Source organism: Vidua chalybeata, chromosome 9, assembly GCF_026979565.1.
Source record: "Vidua chalybeata isolate OUT-0048 chromosome 9, bVidCha1 merged haplotype, whole genome shotgun sequence".
Taxonomy (NCBI): Eukaryota; Metazoa; Chordata; class Aves; order Passeriformes; family Viduidae; genus Vidua; species Vidua chalybeata.
In genome coordinates, this window is record NC_071538.1 from 6,144,122 (window position 1) to 6,162,889 (window position 18,768).

An 18,768-nucleotide genomic window follows, 5' to 3' on the forward strand; every position below is an offset into this window, starting at 1 on the left:
CTAATGAGCATCAAAATTTGGTTTATTGGCCAATAAAAGTGATTAGAAACAGGGAAGGGAAAAAGGGCTCAGAGCTCAGAAATTCCACGTTTTTCTGTTCCACACCAATTAACAGCATTAATTATATTTTCAAGCACACACTCACCATAAATGAAATATTTCCTGAGATTTGGAGGAACTCGCAGCCATTTCATCTGCTCCTCTTTGTTCAGGTTCCTCCACTCGATCACAAAGGATTTTATCCCAGGGATTTGGGGGGAGAGACTCCAAACCACAACCACACAGGTGCTGTTCACCAGGTAAGCACTCAGGGATTGCACAGCATCCACTGGGGAAACAGGGAAAGCACCTGGGATCCACATCCCATAAACTGCTGAAGTGTCACCACCTTATCACTTTTAATTGTCTTTTGGATAAGAAACCCACATCAGCAGAGAGATTTTCTTCTTCAAGCCACCAAAAATTTGGGTTACACTAAACCAGTCCCAAGCACAAACAGATGAAGTTTCTTACAGGCATCAAATATCCCAATTCTCACCTGCAATTCCTTAACCAAAAAAAATTAAATACTCCTGAATTCTTGGGAATAAATTAAGCAGAGTGCAGCCAAATCCAGGAATTTCTGCTCAGAAAGTCGAGCAGGAATTGCTGCTCAGGAAGTCTGAGGACTCTGTACCCTGGCAGCCCAAAACACGACCACGTTTCATTTTGGAGACAACAAAACATTCCCCAGCAGGAACGTTGGGTGTTCCCAGAACCAAGGAGATGAAAGATCAGTTCTCCAGCAGGATTTTGTTTTCCATTGATTAATTACTTTATATTTTATTAATGAAGACAGCCCAGTGACAACTTTTTTCCCATCAAAGGATTTTCATGAAGGAAATCTCAGTTTTCCAACAGCTCTATTGGTGCTGAATGTATTCCCATAAAACATTCCTTATTCCAAGAGAGGGAATTTTATCCCAAAGAAAGCTTTCCCCATGAACATCACCAGGATCCCTGGCATTTCCCACATCCCCCTCACTGCTGCTCTTACCTGTGCTCATTTGCTGGGACAGAGTTAAATTAGAATTAATTGCAGAAATTCCAACTGAATTCATGGCTAAGATGGTGACGGTGTGGGTTGGCTCCATCCATGGGAAAGTCCAGCTGGTGCCATGATCCACAAACTCCTCCCAGGAGGTGTTCCCTGGGGTCTGGTGCTTTATGATGTATCTGCTCACACTGCACAACGAGTGATTCTGCACCAGGGGCTGCAGCAATTAATTCATGGGCATTAATTCCTGAATTCTGTCCCTGATTCCCAGAGCAAACATTGGGCAGTTCCAATTTTAAGGAAACAGGACCCAATAATCAACTATAAATAATAATAAAACAGGACCCAGAATGGTCCTGGCTCCTGTTTTTTTAGCCAAGGACTGGAGTCCTTTTAAAGGCTTCATTTCCCTCTCTGAGAGCTGACTCTCATTCCCTCTCTTCCCAGCAAAGGGAAGTGAAGGATAAGGAAAGCCAAACTTTCAGATTTCCACAGCAATTCCCTGTTTTACACATTTTTCAGGGTTCAAACCCCAGAGCAGCACATGAGCAAACAGGAATGGGCACTGAGGAACTTTTTCCTGTCCTGCATTAACATTTTAAGGCAAAGAAGGCAAAACCATCTCCCATTTTACCCCAGAATTCCCACCAGGATTCACCTCTTGCCTCTAGGATGAGCCAAGCAATTGTCAGGAGCACAGAAAAAGGCAAATCCCAATTCCCACAAGCCTCATGTGCCTGTCAGACTCCCCTTCTGGCAATCCCACCTGGTTTTAGGATCAAAGGGAAAGCCCCAAATACAGCTGCTCCCACCTTCCAGAGGAGGGTAACATTCCTCTGCTTCCTTGCTGGATCCTCAGAAACGATCCTCCAAAATTCCGGGCCTTGCAAGGGAGCTGCAAAACAACAATTTGGGAAGGCCTAATAATAGTAGTAATAATAATAATAATAATAATGGAGCATAAACTAAATAATTGAAGACAAATCACAAAATTTAAACAACTAAAACCTTTAAAATTAGCTTCATTTTGCAGTCCCATGTGGGTATTCTCAGCTCAGTCAGAGAGAAAGAGAAAGATTTTCTAACCAGGCAAGAGCCTGGGAAAGAGTTGGGAAAGAATGTAAATAATTCTCTAATCTACCTTGTTATTCACATTGTTTATAGATATGTTCTGCCTCTGTGCATCATTCACTGCACACCAATGGTGTGGGATGTTTTTACTCTAAGACCAATGAAATCAGTCTGCACGATGTTCTCTATGTTTTTACTGTAAGACCAATGAAATCAGTCTGCACGATGTTCTCTATGTTTTTACTGTAAGACCAATGAAATCAGTCTGCACGATGTTCTCTATGTTTTTATTCTATGACCAATGAAATTAGTCTGCACGATGTTCTCTATGTTTTTACTCTAAGACCAATGAAATCAGTCTGCACGATGTTCTCTATGTTTTTACTGTAAGACCAATGAAATCAGTCTGCACGATGTTCTCTATGTTTTTACTGTAAGACCAATGAAATCAGTCTGCACGATGTTCTCTATGTTTTTACTCTAAGACCAATGAAATCAGTCTGCACGATGTTCTCTATGTTTTTACTCTATGACCAATGAAATCAGTCTGCACGATGTTCTCTATGTTTTTACTCTATGACCAATGAAATCAGTCTGCACGATGTTCTCTATGTTTTTACTCTAAGACCAAAGAAATTAGTCTGCGTGATGTTCTCTATATAGAGTGGTACATTTGAAATAAATCAGAGCTCATTTTCTTTGCCTTCTGATCTGGAGTTCTCTGTTCCCGTCCTGCTCAACAGCGTCAGTCCCAGCCCCCAGGATGTCCCTGGAAGCACAGACCTCTGATGTCCTGAACGAGGGTTTGGGCTGCTCTGCTCCAGTCACTCCAGTAGCCGGATCCATCCAGCTCCCTGCAGCGCACCTGCACCACGTACTGCACACAGAGCTGCTGCACTCGGAGCACAGCCCAGCTGCCTGCAGGCTTTGGCACTTCATAGAGCTGGGGAGAAAGTAAAAAAGTCACCGTGTGTGAGTGTGCGGGCCCCACGCCGGGCAACTCCCTGAGGGCTCCCCTGGCAGGGGGGAAACGCTCCTGGAGCAGTTCTTTGTCAGGAAAAGGAGTTTCCTGACAAACACAGGAGTTTTTCGGTCTTCAGGTTCTTGTTTTATTGTTATCTTATCACGACTGCAGTAGGTTCTTGTTTTATTGTTATCTTATCATGACTGTCTGCACCCAGACCTTGCATGCAGGAAAAACAGCACAAAAATGGCTAATGACCTCGTGTCGCAAGGCCTTTTAAGTCTAATCAAAAACTAAGCTACCCAATTAAGAAGTGACACCTGGATTATTTCCCTTTCTAACCCAATAACTGACCCCTAAAGACCCACAAAGCAGATTTTTCTACCCAATTACAAGATACCACCCAAACCCAAGGAGAAGAAGGAAGAAGAAGAAAGAAGAAAGGAACTCGAGACAACACCCTGTACCCTCCATCTTGAATCCATCTATAACATCATAAAAATCCTAAAACCTAAATTTCTCACCCATGTGACACACTACACTACTCTCTACAATCTATTTCACACTTTCGTGGTTTCTAGTTTACTTTGAAGCTTTGGAACCTTCTCCATGAAGGAGCGTCAAAGTCAGGGCTTTCCTGGGAGTCAGAGCACCCGAGGGCAGACAGGAGATATCCCCCCTGCCCTGGGTTCCAACAACAGGGATGTTTAGGCAGCTCTTGGAGTCAAAATCCCTGAAAATGAATCCCGTGAGGAAGCGGGATCATGAGGAATATTCCGCTGTGGACACTGCAAATGCTTTTGCATTTTGTGATTTCCCCCATAAAAGGGGGGATAAATCCCATGAAAACCAGCTGCACACTGCAGCAGTGCAATGACCCCTGCTCCAGGCCAGATGGAACAGACAGTACCTGCCATGGAATGTCCTCCCTGCTCCCTGAATTCCAGCGGATCTGGAATGTCAGATCCCTGCTGGCAAAGACAGGCTGGGTCCAGCTCACGTTCAGCAGCCCCGTGTTCCTGGTGAGCTCTGCTCCCACGTTGGAAGGGGGGAGAGGCTTCACTGGAAAATGGAAAAATTAAAAAACGACTGCAAAGTCTGCACTGACACTTCCCAGTAAATCAAACCATGGATGGCTTCTCCTTGTCCTGAGGGTGGTGGGTAACACACGGCCTCTGCTATTCCAGGGAAAGCAGGACTGGAAACACAGAATCCACGGGAATGTTTCCAGGTATTTCACTTTCATTTAAAGCACAACAGATTATTTTGTGCTGGCACTTGCTACGTGCCCTGGGATCAAGAACAAAAGACAGAGTCTGGCAATAAATTCTGAGGTTTAGGTTGGATATTTTGGAAAGTTTCTCCACGGGAAGGGTGGTCAGGCATGGGAACAGCTGCCAGGGCAGTGCTGGGTCCCCATCCCTGCAGGGATTTAAAAGCCCTGTGGATGTGGCACTTGGGGACAGGGGCAGTGGTGGCCTTGGCACCTGGGAATGGTTGGATTCCATGCTCTCCAGGGGCTTTTCCAACCTTAGCAATTCCACGATTCCATTATTTCAGTGGGGTCACCCCTGCAGAAAGCAGCAGCTCCTGTAAAGGCTGGGGACAGACATTGTGCAGTGACTGATGGAAATGTTTTGATTTTATTAATTGGAAATTCCCCCCAAATCCAGCTGCTCCACAACAGGAATCTCCCAAAACCCTTGTTTGCTAATCAAGCCAAATTGAATTAAACTTACTTTGGATAATCTGATGTGAATGAGGAGAAAAGAACAACAAAAAAATAAATATTTTTTTCCATTTTGGATGGTGCTGGAACGGGTTTGCTTTGCTTTACTACAATATAGAGCACCCTGCATCTGGGATAAATAATTCCATCCATTGTCACCACATAACAAACATATTTTAGAAATATACAACCCAAATTTATTTCATAACTATGTAATTCAAATGTATTTCATAATTATGTAATATGAATTTATTTCATAACTATATAACTCTAATTAATTTCATAATTATATAAATGGAATTTATTTCATGTAGCACCTCTGGGGTCCAGCTGCCTTGTTTGCTCTCACCCATGTTCATATTTGTTTCCAAAAAATACCCAGTGGATTCTCTGTCACAGAGCAGATAAGAAAAGGTAATTTGCACATTTTGGAGTTTTTAAAACACTCAAAAACTGCTCCTGCCTCTTGTTTTTACCCAAATTTCAGTGCTCTGTGTGTCACAAAATGTTGCAGCAGCATGGAAGAGCAGGGACAGTCCCCATGATTTTAAATGGATTTATAACTGTGTAAAGAATACACTATGTAAATAATAATAATAATAATAATAATAATAATAATAATAATAATAATAATAATAATAATAATAATAACAAACAACTAAATAATTGAAGACAAATCAATCAGAAAAATTAAATAACCAAAACTTTTAAAATGAGCTTCATTTTGCAGTATAACACTTGCATTTTCTGTAGAGGGAATAACAGGCAGAAGTGGATGTTTCATTTAAAATCCTGTATGGAAATAACATTTAAACCAATTTTTCTTTAAGGTAATATCAAAACTCTCATGTTTCTATTGAAAACCTGTGGGGAAATTCCTTCCTTACAGCATTTAAAAATCCAGGGGCACAAGGGAAGAGAGGATTCATGGCTCTGGACCTACCCACATCTGCTGGGATGACACAAGTTGGGGAGGATTCCAGGGTTCCCAGGAAGTGTTTAAACTCTATCCACAGGGTATATCCAGACAGCAGGAAAATGGGCTGGAAGGTGCACTCGTAGGAGTGGTTCCTCTGCAAATGGCATTCTTTCACCTCTGAGTTTGGAGATGGGCTTGGAAAGTCAGAGCAATAAATTTGACTCCTTAAAAGAGGGGAAAAAAAAAAAAAAACAAACCCAAACCACATTCAGTTGATTCATTGCAAGTGTAAATCTGGAGGGAATTAAAAGGAATGGTGGCACTGCAAACGTGCTGGCATTTTGAGGATTATCTGGATGTTGAACCTGGATCTGCACTGAAGGGATAAAAAACATTTCAGTGTCACTCCTCAAAGCTTTGGCTCCGGAAAAAGCAGGACAAACAACAAAAGCAGCAGGTACAACACGAGAAGGCAGCTCCAAATCCTCATCAGTTGTGGGATTTTAGGGATTGGCAATGAACACAGCAAGGCAAATCTGCCAAGAATTGATTCCAGTCAGGAATGACTTCCAAAATCCCAATTGGCAACCAGGAGGAAGCTGCCACAGAGACCCAGTGAGGTCTCCAGGAGATGGAAATCCCATAAAAACATCAACTCTGGATTAAAACCCCCATGTCCAGTTATCACAGCTGGCAACAGAAGAGAGGAGCCCTGGATTCTGGATGAAATGGAACTGGAGAAATCCTTGGAGTGGGAATTTTTCAGCTTTCTCCTCAGACCTGTGAGGAGAGGGGCCGTAAGGGTGTGAGTTACTCAGAGGAACCAGCAGAGTTACACTGGGTTGAAGTTTCCTCCTCGTGTCCCCAGGATTAAAGCAGTGCCTGGTGCTTTGGAGGTTGGGATTGGAGCATTCCCTGCTCCCACAGGATGATCCCTCTGGAGCTGTTTCTCCTGGCAGCACTGCCTGCAGAGGAAGATGTAGGAGCAACCCAAGCAAAACCAAACCCCACAGCCAGAGCATCAGCACAGCAGTGCTGCACTCCAGCTCCTGAAGGGAACAGCAGCAGGAATCTTATTGCATTTTCCTCTTTCAGGTCTTACTCTGAACAAATAACCACAAAAATCAGAACAAAAAGAAGGATCAGCAGCATCTGGGAAGGATTTGCAGGCAGTGGTAATGTCACTGTTTGATCTTGCAGGAACATGAACAAATCTCCACATTATCACCTCCTACTAGAAAATTACATTTTTAGCTAAACCTGAACAGTGAGGAAGAGGGAATAAAAGCCACGATGAGCAGCATGGGGTTTATTCCCAGCTCCCTGCCCAGCAGTGCACTCATTAGATTCATATTTGTGAAGGCAGAGTAAACAAAAGCTACCTCAGCACTCAGCCAGGCATTAATCCTGCTCCAAAAGCCTCCACTTGACCTTTCCAGCATTCCAGTTATTCCTTCAGTCCACAAAACCCTGGGAAATATTCACCTGGGCACCAGGATCATTCAGGACTCCACCAGAGAAGACAGGCTGGCTTTCCAAAGGATTAGGCCCTCAGAGCTGATGGGAGATGTCTGCCAAAATTTCTGCATCTCCAGCCCAGCAGAGCAGTAAAATTATGGATTTTTTTTGCCTCAGGAAGAGCTGTCTGTCTGTCTGTCTGTCTGAGTGGAAACCCTCAAGCTCAACATATCAGGGATGGAATGGGATGAGCTTTGACGTCCCTCCCAACCCAAACCAGTCTGGGATTCTGGGAATTGCTACAGTCCAAGCTGCTGCCTTCACAAAGCAACATTCCCTCCAAGCAAGGCTTTTTTCCCACCTTGGAATGAATTTGTTTCATCCTCTATTTTTACCTGTGTGTACACAGAAAAAAAAAAAAAAAGATACAGAATTATAGAAAAATCAAAGACTGAGTGGAGACCTCAGGAGGTCTCAAGTCCCACCTCAGACTCAGAGCAGAGTTAAATTCAGATCAGATGGAGCTGTCAGGATCTCAGAGGCTCCAAGAACAGGGATTCTACAGCTCCCCCAGGCCACACATTCCCACCTGGAATGGGCTTCTCCCTTATTTCCTTGCAACTTGTAGGAAGGAGCAACTGGATTATTTTTTTTAACTGATCCAAGGAATCTTCTTGAAGAGAACTGGCTCCCAAACAGGTTGAAAAATGCTGGAAAACCCTGCAAATAAGATCTGTTACATACTCAGGTATCTCTGGTTCCCTTCCTGCACACAGAATAAAGAATCTGTTAATTCTATAACTACACTTCTCCAGAATTCTTTGGCACAAAAATATTTTCAGCAATGCTTTCCAAACGTAAAAAGAGAATTAGAATCCATCCATACCTGTGATATCTTAACTGCAGACTCCCCAGGAGCAAGGTGGTTGGGTTTGCAGACCACCTGCAAGTCATTTTAGTCAGGTAGCCATCAGTCTCACAGGAGATATTAAAATCCATGTCTAATTAAAAGACATTAAAAGCTTAATTAATAAGACGCAATGGTTGCTACAAAACAAAACAAAGCTGTAAGGAATTTTGGAAGTAATTTGAGATGGGACTTTTGAATTGGTTTTGATGTGGTTTGTTTTTTTATGTTCTACGTAAGTAAGGAAAGTGAGTTCAGCTCACATCTTTACAGCACAGTTTAAAAAGTCACAAAAAAGTCACAAAAAAGGTCTCTTAGTTACAAGACTTTTTAAGGAGTTATTGACTAATAAAACACTACTAACAAAAATATTTATGTTTATGACTCAGTCATTAAATATTTTGTCTTATAGACATGCTACAGTGTAAGCTTTCATAACCAATCATGTTATAACACACAATATAGAGTACAGTACTGCACTCCAAATTTCTTGTTTGCTTTTATAACTACTTTTATTTTTTCTGTATCTTAAACACTAAAACTCTAAGCTTTCCTTTACTTAATATGTCTTTACTTCAAACTATAAATCCACATCCTTGCTTCCAACACTTATGTTTAGAAGCTTTTTCCAAAGCCTTAAATCAGATTTTGTGTTTAATTCTAAGCTTTAACCTTTTTAACTTTTAATTTTTTTTATACCTTGAACTCTAAAACTCTAAACTTTCCTTTACTTATCGTGTCTTTACTTCAAACTATAAATCCACAATCTTGCTTCCAACACTTCAGTTTAGAAGCTTTTCCCAAAGCCTCAAATCGAATCTTGTGTTTCATTCTGAGCTTTCACTTACAAACCCGAAGTTCTGAGAATTCCCTACGTTTCAAATTCCAACACGAAACGAAACAACAAACAAACAAAAAACCCAAAAAAACCAACAAAGAATCCACAAAAAAAAAAAACCAAAAATCCAAAAAAAAACCACACAAAAAAAAAAGCACCAAAAGAAAAAAAAAAAAAAAAAAAAAATCAAACAAACAAAACCCCCCAAAAAAACCCCAAAAAAAGCCCAAAACAACAAAAAAAAGGGCAATAAATGGATTTTAATGGAAATATTCCATCCTTGCTATGGAAATGCCCCAGAAGGAGGATGAGGAGAATGGAAAATCCCCTGGAGCCTCACCTACTACGTAGAACTCAGCGTATCTGTGGTGGCACTCCCTGCTTTGGTGACAGCAGTACAGGGCGTTATAGAGGAAGCCTCCTCTGGGCTGGGTGGCTTTCAGGTTGAAGAGAGTGACTTTGCTCACACGGCTGCTGACAAGGGAATATTGCCTGGCTGGGATTTGCTCCGCTAGGTTCAGCCACCAGACCAGCTCCTGGGCCTCCGCGGGCTGCGTGCTGCTCGTGTACAGGCACAGGAATGAGAGGTTGGAGCCAGCGCTGGTCAGGCTCCGGGGAGGGAAGTACAGCACCTGAGCTGCAGGGGAAGGGGGGGAAAGGCTGAAAAATCCATTCAGGCTTGGAACTGAACCAGAAAATGTCAGAGCATTTGTCAGTAAAATAGGAACTGACAATAATAATTTAATTATAATAATGATAGAATGATATAATCATCACCACAACCATAATAAACCAGCAATATTATATAATATATAATATATAATATATAATATATAATATATAATATATAATATATAATATATAATATATAATATATAATATATAATATTATATAATACACAGTATCATAATAGTATATATTATTGCATGATATATAATATAATATAATATAATATAATATAATATAATATAATATTATATTATATTATATTATATTATATTATAGTTATATTACTATTATATTATATTATATTATATTATATTATATTATATTATATTATATATTATGCTACTGTTATTATAATATTATATATTATAATATATAATATTGTGACAATAATCATTATATAATAAGTATATAATAATTAAAACAATAATAAACTTATTATTATTATTACTATTATTATTATTATTATTATTGATGTTATTATTTTTATTATTATTATTTTTATTACTACTACTACTACTACAGATGCAGAAATGAGCCTTGGACTGTCTTCCTCCACACCTCAAGTTCCTAAGCTCTGATTAAAATAATCTTTAATATTCCCCAGGCTACACAAAAGGAAAAAATGGGGAAAAACATCCATTGAGACCAGAAATTGAAGCAAAAAAAAGGAAAAGCACTTGTCAAAAGAATATTAGAAAGGTTATTACTACTACTACTACTACTACTACTACTACTACTATTATTATTATTATTATTATTATTATTATTATTATTATTATTAACCAGTTGTATTTCTAACTTTCCTATTTAATCCCTATGAACAGGAGCAGACATGAGCCTTGGACTGTCTCCCTCCATATCTGAAGCTTCTAAACTCTGATTTAAATAATCTTTAATATCCCGAGACAAATCTGAATGAAAAGAGCAGAAAACCCCTGGAGGGTGCAGTGCAAGCAACACAAGGGCAACAAAATAAAATGAACCCATCTTTCCAGGAGTTGCTGTTCCCTCTCCTGAAGTCAGCAAGAGATTAAAGTCCCAAAAACTGGTTTTACACTGCAATTAACAGCAAATTGCAGGCTCAAATACACTGAATTTCCTAAGGATTTAAAGAAGTTTTAACTCAGCCCCCATCACTGAGGAATTCAGGGAAGATACAGGAGGAGCTGGAATGGAGCTGTTTGCAAAGAACACCCCAAAACCAGCATTAAATCCTTTAAAGGTCAGGTTTGCTTCCCCTGCTGAGGAACCAGGCAAAGGATTTTAGGATTTCCCCCAGATTTCCCTTTCGCAGGCAGTAAAGCACATTTAGAATCTGTTGTTTCAGGTTTTATTAGGAAAAAAAGCTTTTTCCTAGGTTTAGATCTTTCTTTGGTGCAGGTACCTATATAAAGAGTTCAGAGAATTCCTGTGGCAGCACAGACCAAAATATTCCCAGGGAATTCTGAGCAGAGCATGGAAAAATACAACAAAAGAATCAGAAAGTCAGTTTTTGCACAGGGCTCAGCATTACAAACCAGGCTGGAATAAATTTGATTTATTTATAAATTTGATTTAAACATTTGATTCTGCTCTGGGCCTTTGGTCCAGCTACAGAACCAAAACCAGAAGTTAGAGAAAGCATCAGGAGAATAATCCTGAACTGAGGGGAGGTTCAGGGCTGCCAGCTGGAGTTGGAAATGGAAAAGCTCTGAGGAAAAGAGCTTTCTGTGGGTCTGGGCAGGTGCTGCTGAGGGAGTGCCAGCCCCAGAGCTGTGCTCTGCAGAATTCCCAGTGCCAGCCTGGCACAGGGAGAGGGCTGAGCCTCAGACAGGAAAAGCTTCCACAGGATTTTTCACCCCAACTCCACTTCCAACACAAACTCCACAAAACCAGCGGGAAAATCAGCTTTATCCCAAAACCCTGCAGGTGTCCTACCTCCCAAAGTGAGGTTGTAGGGTGTGCTCCAGTCACTCCAGAAGCCTGGACCATGGAGATTCCTGCTCCTCACTTGCACTGAGGATGGAGAATCCAGCAGGGAATTGTCCATGGCCACGGAGCTTTCCAGGGCAACCTGAAGCATCTGTTGGATTGTCCAAATCCATTATTGTTGTAAAATGAAACAGAAAAACACAGAAGGAACATAAATAAATTGTATGGAGTCAGAATTCCCTTTCATGCTTTCTCTTTCAACTCAGTTTTTTAGAAGGATGGGAGTGCTGAGTAAATAAATTTGTTCCTAAAGAGACAGGACATAACGTCCTCATATTCTACACAAGGATTTTCTGGTCTTAGGTAGCAAGCTGGGTTAAAAATCTTTCTTCTTTAGATTTACTGTCAATTTGAGACTGCTGGAAGTTGTATAACTCTGTGGAAAATGAGTTGTTTCATTATGGGTTGCTAATTAACAGCTGCTTGTTATTCCAGAGCCACTTGCGTGGTAGGAACAGAAAAAAAAACCCTATTTATACTAAAACTTATAAATATTAAACACAGATGAGTTATGGAACATATAGAATGCTGAAAGAAAATGGGCTTAGACTTCACAGAATCCAGGATTTCACCCAAGGAGAAAAATGGGAGTTTGTTTGTGAGAGCCAGCAGGAGATGGGGCTTCTCTCAGTGGGGACAGATGTAAAATCCAGCTTTTCAAGAAAAATCAACGAGCTAAGCCCAGCTTTTCCAGGAAAAAGCAGCCTGCTAAGCCCAGCTCCACCAGAAGAGCCACACTCCCAATCCAATGGCAAGGAGAGTGGTGGGAATGCTGGGATTTGGGAATGCCCCAGCCCGGGAAGGCACAGAGCTGCCTCACCTGGCTGTCCCCGTGTCCCGGAGGAGCAGAGATCCTCACTTGGTGCTGCAGAGGGAAGGGCAGCGGGGCAGGGCTGGACCAGCAGAGCTTCACCTGGCCCCTCTCAGCCAGCTCCAGGCGCAGCTTCACGGGGGCCTCAGGCTTCACTGCACACAAAGTCATCCACCAGTTAGCCCCAGCTTCACCCAGGGCTGCTGGGTTTTACTGAATCACAAGTCAGGCCTTAAACTCAGCTCTCTTAAACTCAGCTTTCAAGAGCTGCGCTACTGCATGGCAGTGTTGTGTAATATCCCTGGAAAAGTCACCCTGGTGCTGTTGCAGTCATCAAGAAACGCTGTTTGACCTCCCATTTCCCTTAAACCTGCAGGAATTTCTTCTCTCAGGCCACAGCTTTTCCCAGTAGCCAAGGCCTGGCTTACCTGCCTTGCAGGAAAGAGGGAATGAGCAGGAGAGGGATGGGAATGCTGAGAAAATCAATTTGCTCCTTAGAGTGTACACAAGGATTTCCTAAACATTCCCATCCTTCCATGGGGATTATGGCTGTGAAAGGAGGTCTCCAGGAGAGTGAAAATGGAGAGTTTGGATATTCCCATGGGAGCTCTGGATGGGAAATCCTCAGGATTCCATTCCTTGGACAATGCCAAGGAACCAAGGCCCTGCTGAGACCTTGGCTGGCCCTGTCCTCATTCACAGCCAAGTTTTGCCCATGGAAGAGTAAAACCCTGCTCCAAACCACTGCAGGGTGAGCACTACGTGCAGAAGGGAAAACATTCCCAAAAATCCTGGGCACGGGGCAAATGTTCCCTTCAAATTCCATCTGCTCTGGGGTCCAGCTCTCCAAGGGTCCCATTTAAGTGCATTACTGGAATTTCACTCAGTTATATCAAACATCTCTTATTATTTTCAGCATAAATCCACCATACCAAGTCAGATTCTATTAAGCTATTTATATCAATAATCTCTTATTATTTTCAGTATAGATCTATCACACCAAGCCAGATTTTATTTAATTTCTACTTCCAGACCATCTCAAAGCAATTAACTTCAGGAAGGCCAGCAGGGAGTGATTGGGGAGGAGGCAAATAAAAGTCAGTGGCTTTGCCATCACATTTCCCTGAATCAGATCCCACAGATAATGATGGTTGTGATGCCACCTGCTCCACTATCAGCAAATAAAATCCACGTGGCACAAGCACTCGAGAGTTTTACATTCAAACTAGTTTTAATTGAGCTAAATCTTGGCAGAACATATATTAATATTGTGCATTTTTAAAACATGCTTCACTAAGCAGAGCTAAGTCATTGTGTCATTTTTGAATACTGGCAGACTCCAGCCTGAATTTTTAATTTCTTCCTGCAGCATCATTTCAAACCAGCAGGATGAAAAATGTCACCTCTCATCTTCCAAACAATCCCACCCAGAGATTTTAACTGGTTCTGTCTGCAGAGCACATCAGTTATGAGGAAGTTCATAAAATTCCTAAGTTTTTAAGTTAATAAGATGTTCATAAAACTTTAATTTTTTTCCCTGCAGCTGACAGCTCCTGCCTTTATGAAATCTGCCCAAATCTGCAATAACTGGGCACGTTGGATAGCAACACATATCAAATTCATCATGTCAGGAGAGTTTGAGCTTGATCAAACACACAGGAACGTTTTCCAGCTTGGGGTTGCATGGGTGAGGAAGAAAACATCAGGATCAGAGGGCTGCTTGGGAAAATGGGTGGGATTTCTTGCTAAGCAACTTTGGGAACAGCTTTTTGGATTTAACTGAAGTCCTCAGCAACAAGCTCCACCACTGGGCCGGTCTTGTGCATAGAGAGGTCCTGATTAGAAAGGAAAAACTGAGAAATAACCACATTTTTGAGCGCTTGGGCTGTGCTCAGTGTGGTTTGCACTGGAGCCCAGACAGGGATTAGGGAGCTTTTCCTGCCCTGTCTGTGCCCCCTTTCCCAGCAGAGCCATCCTGCTGCTGTTTTGAAGCACGGACAGACGACTCTTCAGCTTATTAAGTTGAAAAGAGGGTACATTTATTACAGTGCTGAAAAGAGGATACATTTATTACAGAGCTGGGCACATGGGGAGTAACCTCCCAAAGACATGTGCAAGGAGTCCCAAACTCCTGCTCTCTATTTATCCAAAAAAGGTTTTGCAGATTCAGATGGTTTCCAGGATGGTTTCCAGGATGCCTATTACATAATCATTAACCCTCTCATTTTGTATGCTAATTAGCTGAATGTCCTTTAGCACAATTGTCCTCTTTAACTGGGTCAGTGGGCTCTGAGGTGGGTCAGAAGAGTCCACCGTGGTCAGTGGGCTCTGAAATGGGTCAGGACCCAAGGAATGTTTGGGTTCTGACCCATTTCAGAACAGTATGTTCTGACTTGCTTCCCTTGAAGAGGAAGTAAGACCTCTCCTTCCTGGTAAACTCTTCACCCATGTCAAGCTGGCAGAGCTCCTTGGCCTGCTGGTCACAGTCCAAACCCCCTCTCATTCTTAGAAGTCAGTGGTATTTATGGCTCCTGCACTCTTTCAATACTTCATGTATCACCTGTCTGTCACCCTGATTATCAAGAGTTTTCTAAAGCCTTCTGAGTTTACATTCTTGTAGAGAACTTTCCCACACAACTTTCTGTAAACAACCTATTGTTTTGCATTCTTTCATAGAGGCGGAGAAATTTGATGTACAGGTAGTTTGTCCAGTGTCGTTGGAGAGGTGGCACGTTCACCCTCCAATCCACTGGCACCTTTGGAGAACTATAAAAGATTGGAGTCAGAGAAAATAAATTAGTCTCTTCATCGTGACCAAAGCTGTGGTGTGTCGTTTTTCCTTGTGTCATCTGGTGACACCTGTCATTCCTAAGCTTGTTTCAGTTATCCTCACCTGGTATCAATTAATTCTCCTGTTGAGCTCTAATCACAATGCATGCCCTTTGCTAACTACATTTCTAACTTAACCCCTTGATTCATTTAAGCCCTTAATTAAAACGCATCGTTTTCACTAGCTTAGCTGCACTCCCAGCTCCCCCCCGGCTCGGTTTTCCATGGACACACATCTCACCGATGTCCGTGGGCTGCAGGGCCACCGGCGGTGACCCCAGGGCTGTGCCACCTGCCACCATCTCCAGCCACAGCAGGTAGGTGTGGTTGAGGCTCGGGGTGGCCACCAGGCACTGGCAGGTGGCCTGGTCCCCGCAGTCACACGGAGCCACCCTCACTGTCCCCTGCAGAGAGCTCGTGGATGCAGCCCCCAGGGACAGCTCTGACCTGCAGGGCGGAAAAACAAACCAGGAAACAAAACAATCTTCTGTATCTCAATAGGTGTGGCCATCTGGATATGGTTTATTGATCAAAAAAAACCAGATTAATTCATTAAAAATAATAATAATTGCAACCAACCGCTTTAACTTTGCTGCTTCTCCCTTTTTGAATGGTTTCCAAGTAATGAACACAATTCCATTCGAGAATTCCCAGATGTTTTTTGGGCACACAGTGTTGTTTTACCTTCCCATGGCAGCTCCCTGCCATCCCAAAAGAGATGAATTTCTAATTCCCATTCGTGAGGCACTGAAATAACACCAAAAAATTTTGATGTTCCCCCCAGCTCCTGCTACAACTGAGCATTACAGGGAATATTATAACAATGGAATGGTTTGGGTTGGGAGGGACCTTAAATCCCATCCCATTCCACCCCCTGCCATGGACAGGGACCTTTTCCACCATCCCAGGCTGCTCCAAGCCCCATCCTTGGACATTTCCAGGGATCCAGGGGCAGCCACAGCTTCTCTGGGAAATCCGTTCCAGGGCCTCCCCACTCTCCCAGGGAACAGCTCCTTCCCAATATCCCATCTGAATCTTCAGAACCAGCAGTTCCCAAAGGATTCTTCATTCCCATCTCTACTCTTCAGGCTCTTGCAGAAACCCACATTTATGGAATTCTGCAGGTATCCAGTGACTAAAGCCTCCCCAGGGTTGGGAATTTAATAGTGCAAAGAATTTGTGGCCAAATTTCTCCCGGCAGCAAAGCCAAGACAAACCCTGACAGCTCAATCACCTCGGATTCTTTCCTACTTTTCACGTTTCATCCTTACCCAAAAAAAAAAAAAAGAAAAGCTCCTGTTTGGAATTGTTCTGAAGTGATTTTGGAATTATTTCTGTCCAGTAAAGGTTTTGTTTTACTAATTCAGAGAAAGAAATGGAAATTCATGGAATAAGAGCCTTTCAGTACATTTTTCCAATGGTTTTATAGCTGGCATGAGTCACTGGAATGCTTGGATTCAGGGAGGGCAGAGATCTCTGCATTGGAGGAGAGGGAAGGACGAGATCTGCTGCTTTATTTTTTGGGTTTATTCCATTTGTTATCTGCTCCATTTATCTGAGAGCAGAGCACAGAGAACTGGCCATGATTCACCAATTCCATTTCCATATCCTGCCCTGCTTAGAGAGGAAAAGGTCAAAAAACTGAGGAGAATTATGGAGGATGGGAAGAGCTCAGGCTGGGACTGCAGGGAACCACTCCTGGATCATCCCAGCCCCACTCCCCTCATCCCTCACTGATCCTTCTGCATCTTGGGATACTCTGAGGCTGGAAAACCATGGAATTTGGGCAGCACTGCCCTCCCAGCTCCTGTGCTCTGCAGGAACAACCCCAAGCAGGTCCATGTCAAGGTATGGTTTACATTTATTAATGCTCCAGACAGTCAATCCTGACATTCCTAAAATAATTCTCACCAGGACTCGCAGACTTTAGGACACAGGGATTATGCTGATGGTATCTGGCAGACACAGAGCTCTGAAATTACTTGGAATAATTTGGTTTTTCTAGATGTGGCTCTGCCGTTTTCTCCTGAATTTCCTTTCAAAAACTTTGCAGAATTTTCTTTGAAGCTTCTCTGCCTTCTCCCATTGCTCACAGATTTTATTGGTCTCCAAAAGCCACAATCAATCCATGAAAACATATTTTTTTCTTCAAACCATGTCTTTGATCTGATCTGTCTGGAAAGTGGTTACCACCACACCGGCTCCTCATCATTCCTAGTGATTATTTCGTATTTTAACCATCCAAATGAACTTATTTCCACCAAAAAAAAAAAAAAAAAAAAAGCAGTGTAAAGGGAGAAAAATGCTAAAGACTTATTAACCCTCACAAGCTGAGGAGAGGTCAGTGGCTCCTCCACCCAAATCCTGTCACAGAGAGTTCTTTTAGCCAACACCTTGGAAAACCTCAGAAAAAAAAATGTAGGAAGTCCTAAATGTTTTATATTTATATTCAACCCCCTTCAGAAGGTGATGCTTCTCCTGCTAAATTCATCTGTGGCCCCATGAGGAACCTGGAGACTTTCAACTAGATGCTGCAAAATGTCCTGGCTGGATTTCAATCCTGTTCTTGCAATTGAAAAGAAAAAAGTAAAACTTCTTTTAGGGCAAATTACCTGAATTTTCAGGAAAGGTCCATCCCAACCAGGTGGTTGTGAAATAGGGTCACCATTGTAACTCTGCTGTCACATTATTCCCACATCCTTTCCAAGCACTGCCTTTACTGGGAATGGATGGAGCAAAGCTGTCTGAGGCTTCCAGGATTTTTCCCATCAATATTTCCCAATGTTTTTGACCAATGGTAGCTCTAGAAAAATCCTTATTTGAAGATGCTGCCCCATTAAACTGCAGCAGATCTGAGGGCTGCAGAGCTCATCAATCTCTAATGAGAGGTTGATTTTCTCTGGCTGGAGAGGCTCCATGTACAACTGATTGCATGATTTATCCTTAAAAAACACGGGAATTTAGGCCCAGAACTGGAGGAGAGCCTCCCAGGTACTTCAAATAAGTCAAAATCTGAATGCAGCCTCATGAGCTCAAAGGGCAAATGATAATCAGTGCTCAAAATTGAACTGGGAGCACTCACCAAGGGGATCCCTGAGGCTAAAGACTCCAGCTCATGGAATTAACCCTGGGCTTTACAGCATTCCTGGGATCAGACAGCTGGAAAGATGCTTGGTATACAATTAACCCATCAGTCTAATGAAGCTTTGGAATAACCTTTTCTCTTCTTTTCTATCCTTTTGGAATAACCATTTCAAAGCCCCATCCTCTCCCTCACTTGAGCCTCTCACAGAGCACTGCCATGGGCAGAACAGAACATTCCCATTCCTGATATTTCCAAGCAGGAAAATTGTGGATGTGGTAAATAAGAGGAGACTTCTCTAATACTGAAAAAAAAAAAATATAAATGCTGTGAGAGACCCAAGCTTTTCTGTTGTAGATTCTCCTGTATCATTATTTTTGTGCATTGCCCTGTATGTGAGAATCCTGGCTGGATCTTCAGACT

At 42.2% G+C, this 18,768-nt stretch overlaps 1 protein-coding gene across 5 annotated transcripts in view; it reads right to left on the bottom strand.

Annotated features, from left to right (window-relative positions):
- Positions 1 to 18,768, bottom strand: part of LEPR (leptin receptor) — a 40,469-nt gene that overhangs the window by 13,260 nt on the left and 8,441 nt on the right. For 4 of the 5 annotated variants that reach the window (XR_008432433.1, XM_053950997.1, XM_053950996.1 and 1 more), the window contains exons 5-15: positions 15,505 to 15,710; positions 12,444 to 12,589; positions 11,570 to 11,714; positions 9,263 to 9,559; positions 8,064 to 8,178; positions 5,744 to 5,943; positions 3,982 to 4,133; positions 2,891 to 3,050; positions 1,849 to 1,931; positions 1,037 to 1,253; positions 146 to 328 (exon numbers count right to left, since the gene is read on the bottom strand). Coding sequence is in view for 4 of the 5 variants with exons in the window: in XM_053950997.1 (XP_053806972.1) it covers positions 146 to 328; positions 1,037 to 1,253; positions 1,849 to 1,931; positions 2,891 to 3,050; positions 3,982 to 4,133; positions 5,744 to 5,943; positions 8,064 to 8,178; positions 9,263 to 9,559; positions 11,570 to 11,714; positions 12,444 to 12,589; positions 15,505 to 15,710 (1,904 nt within the window). In the remaining variant the exon portion in view is untranslated. The remainder of the gene's footprint in view (positions 1 to 145; positions 329 to 1,036; positions 1,254 to 1,848; positions 1,932 to 2,890; positions 3,051 to 3,981; positions 4,134 to 5,743; positions 5,944 to 8,063; positions 8,179 to 9,262; positions 9,560 to 11,569; positions 11,715 to 12,443; positions 12,590 to 15,504; positions 15,711 to 18,768) is intronic. The other variant, XM_053950995.1, reaches the window with a different exon arrangement.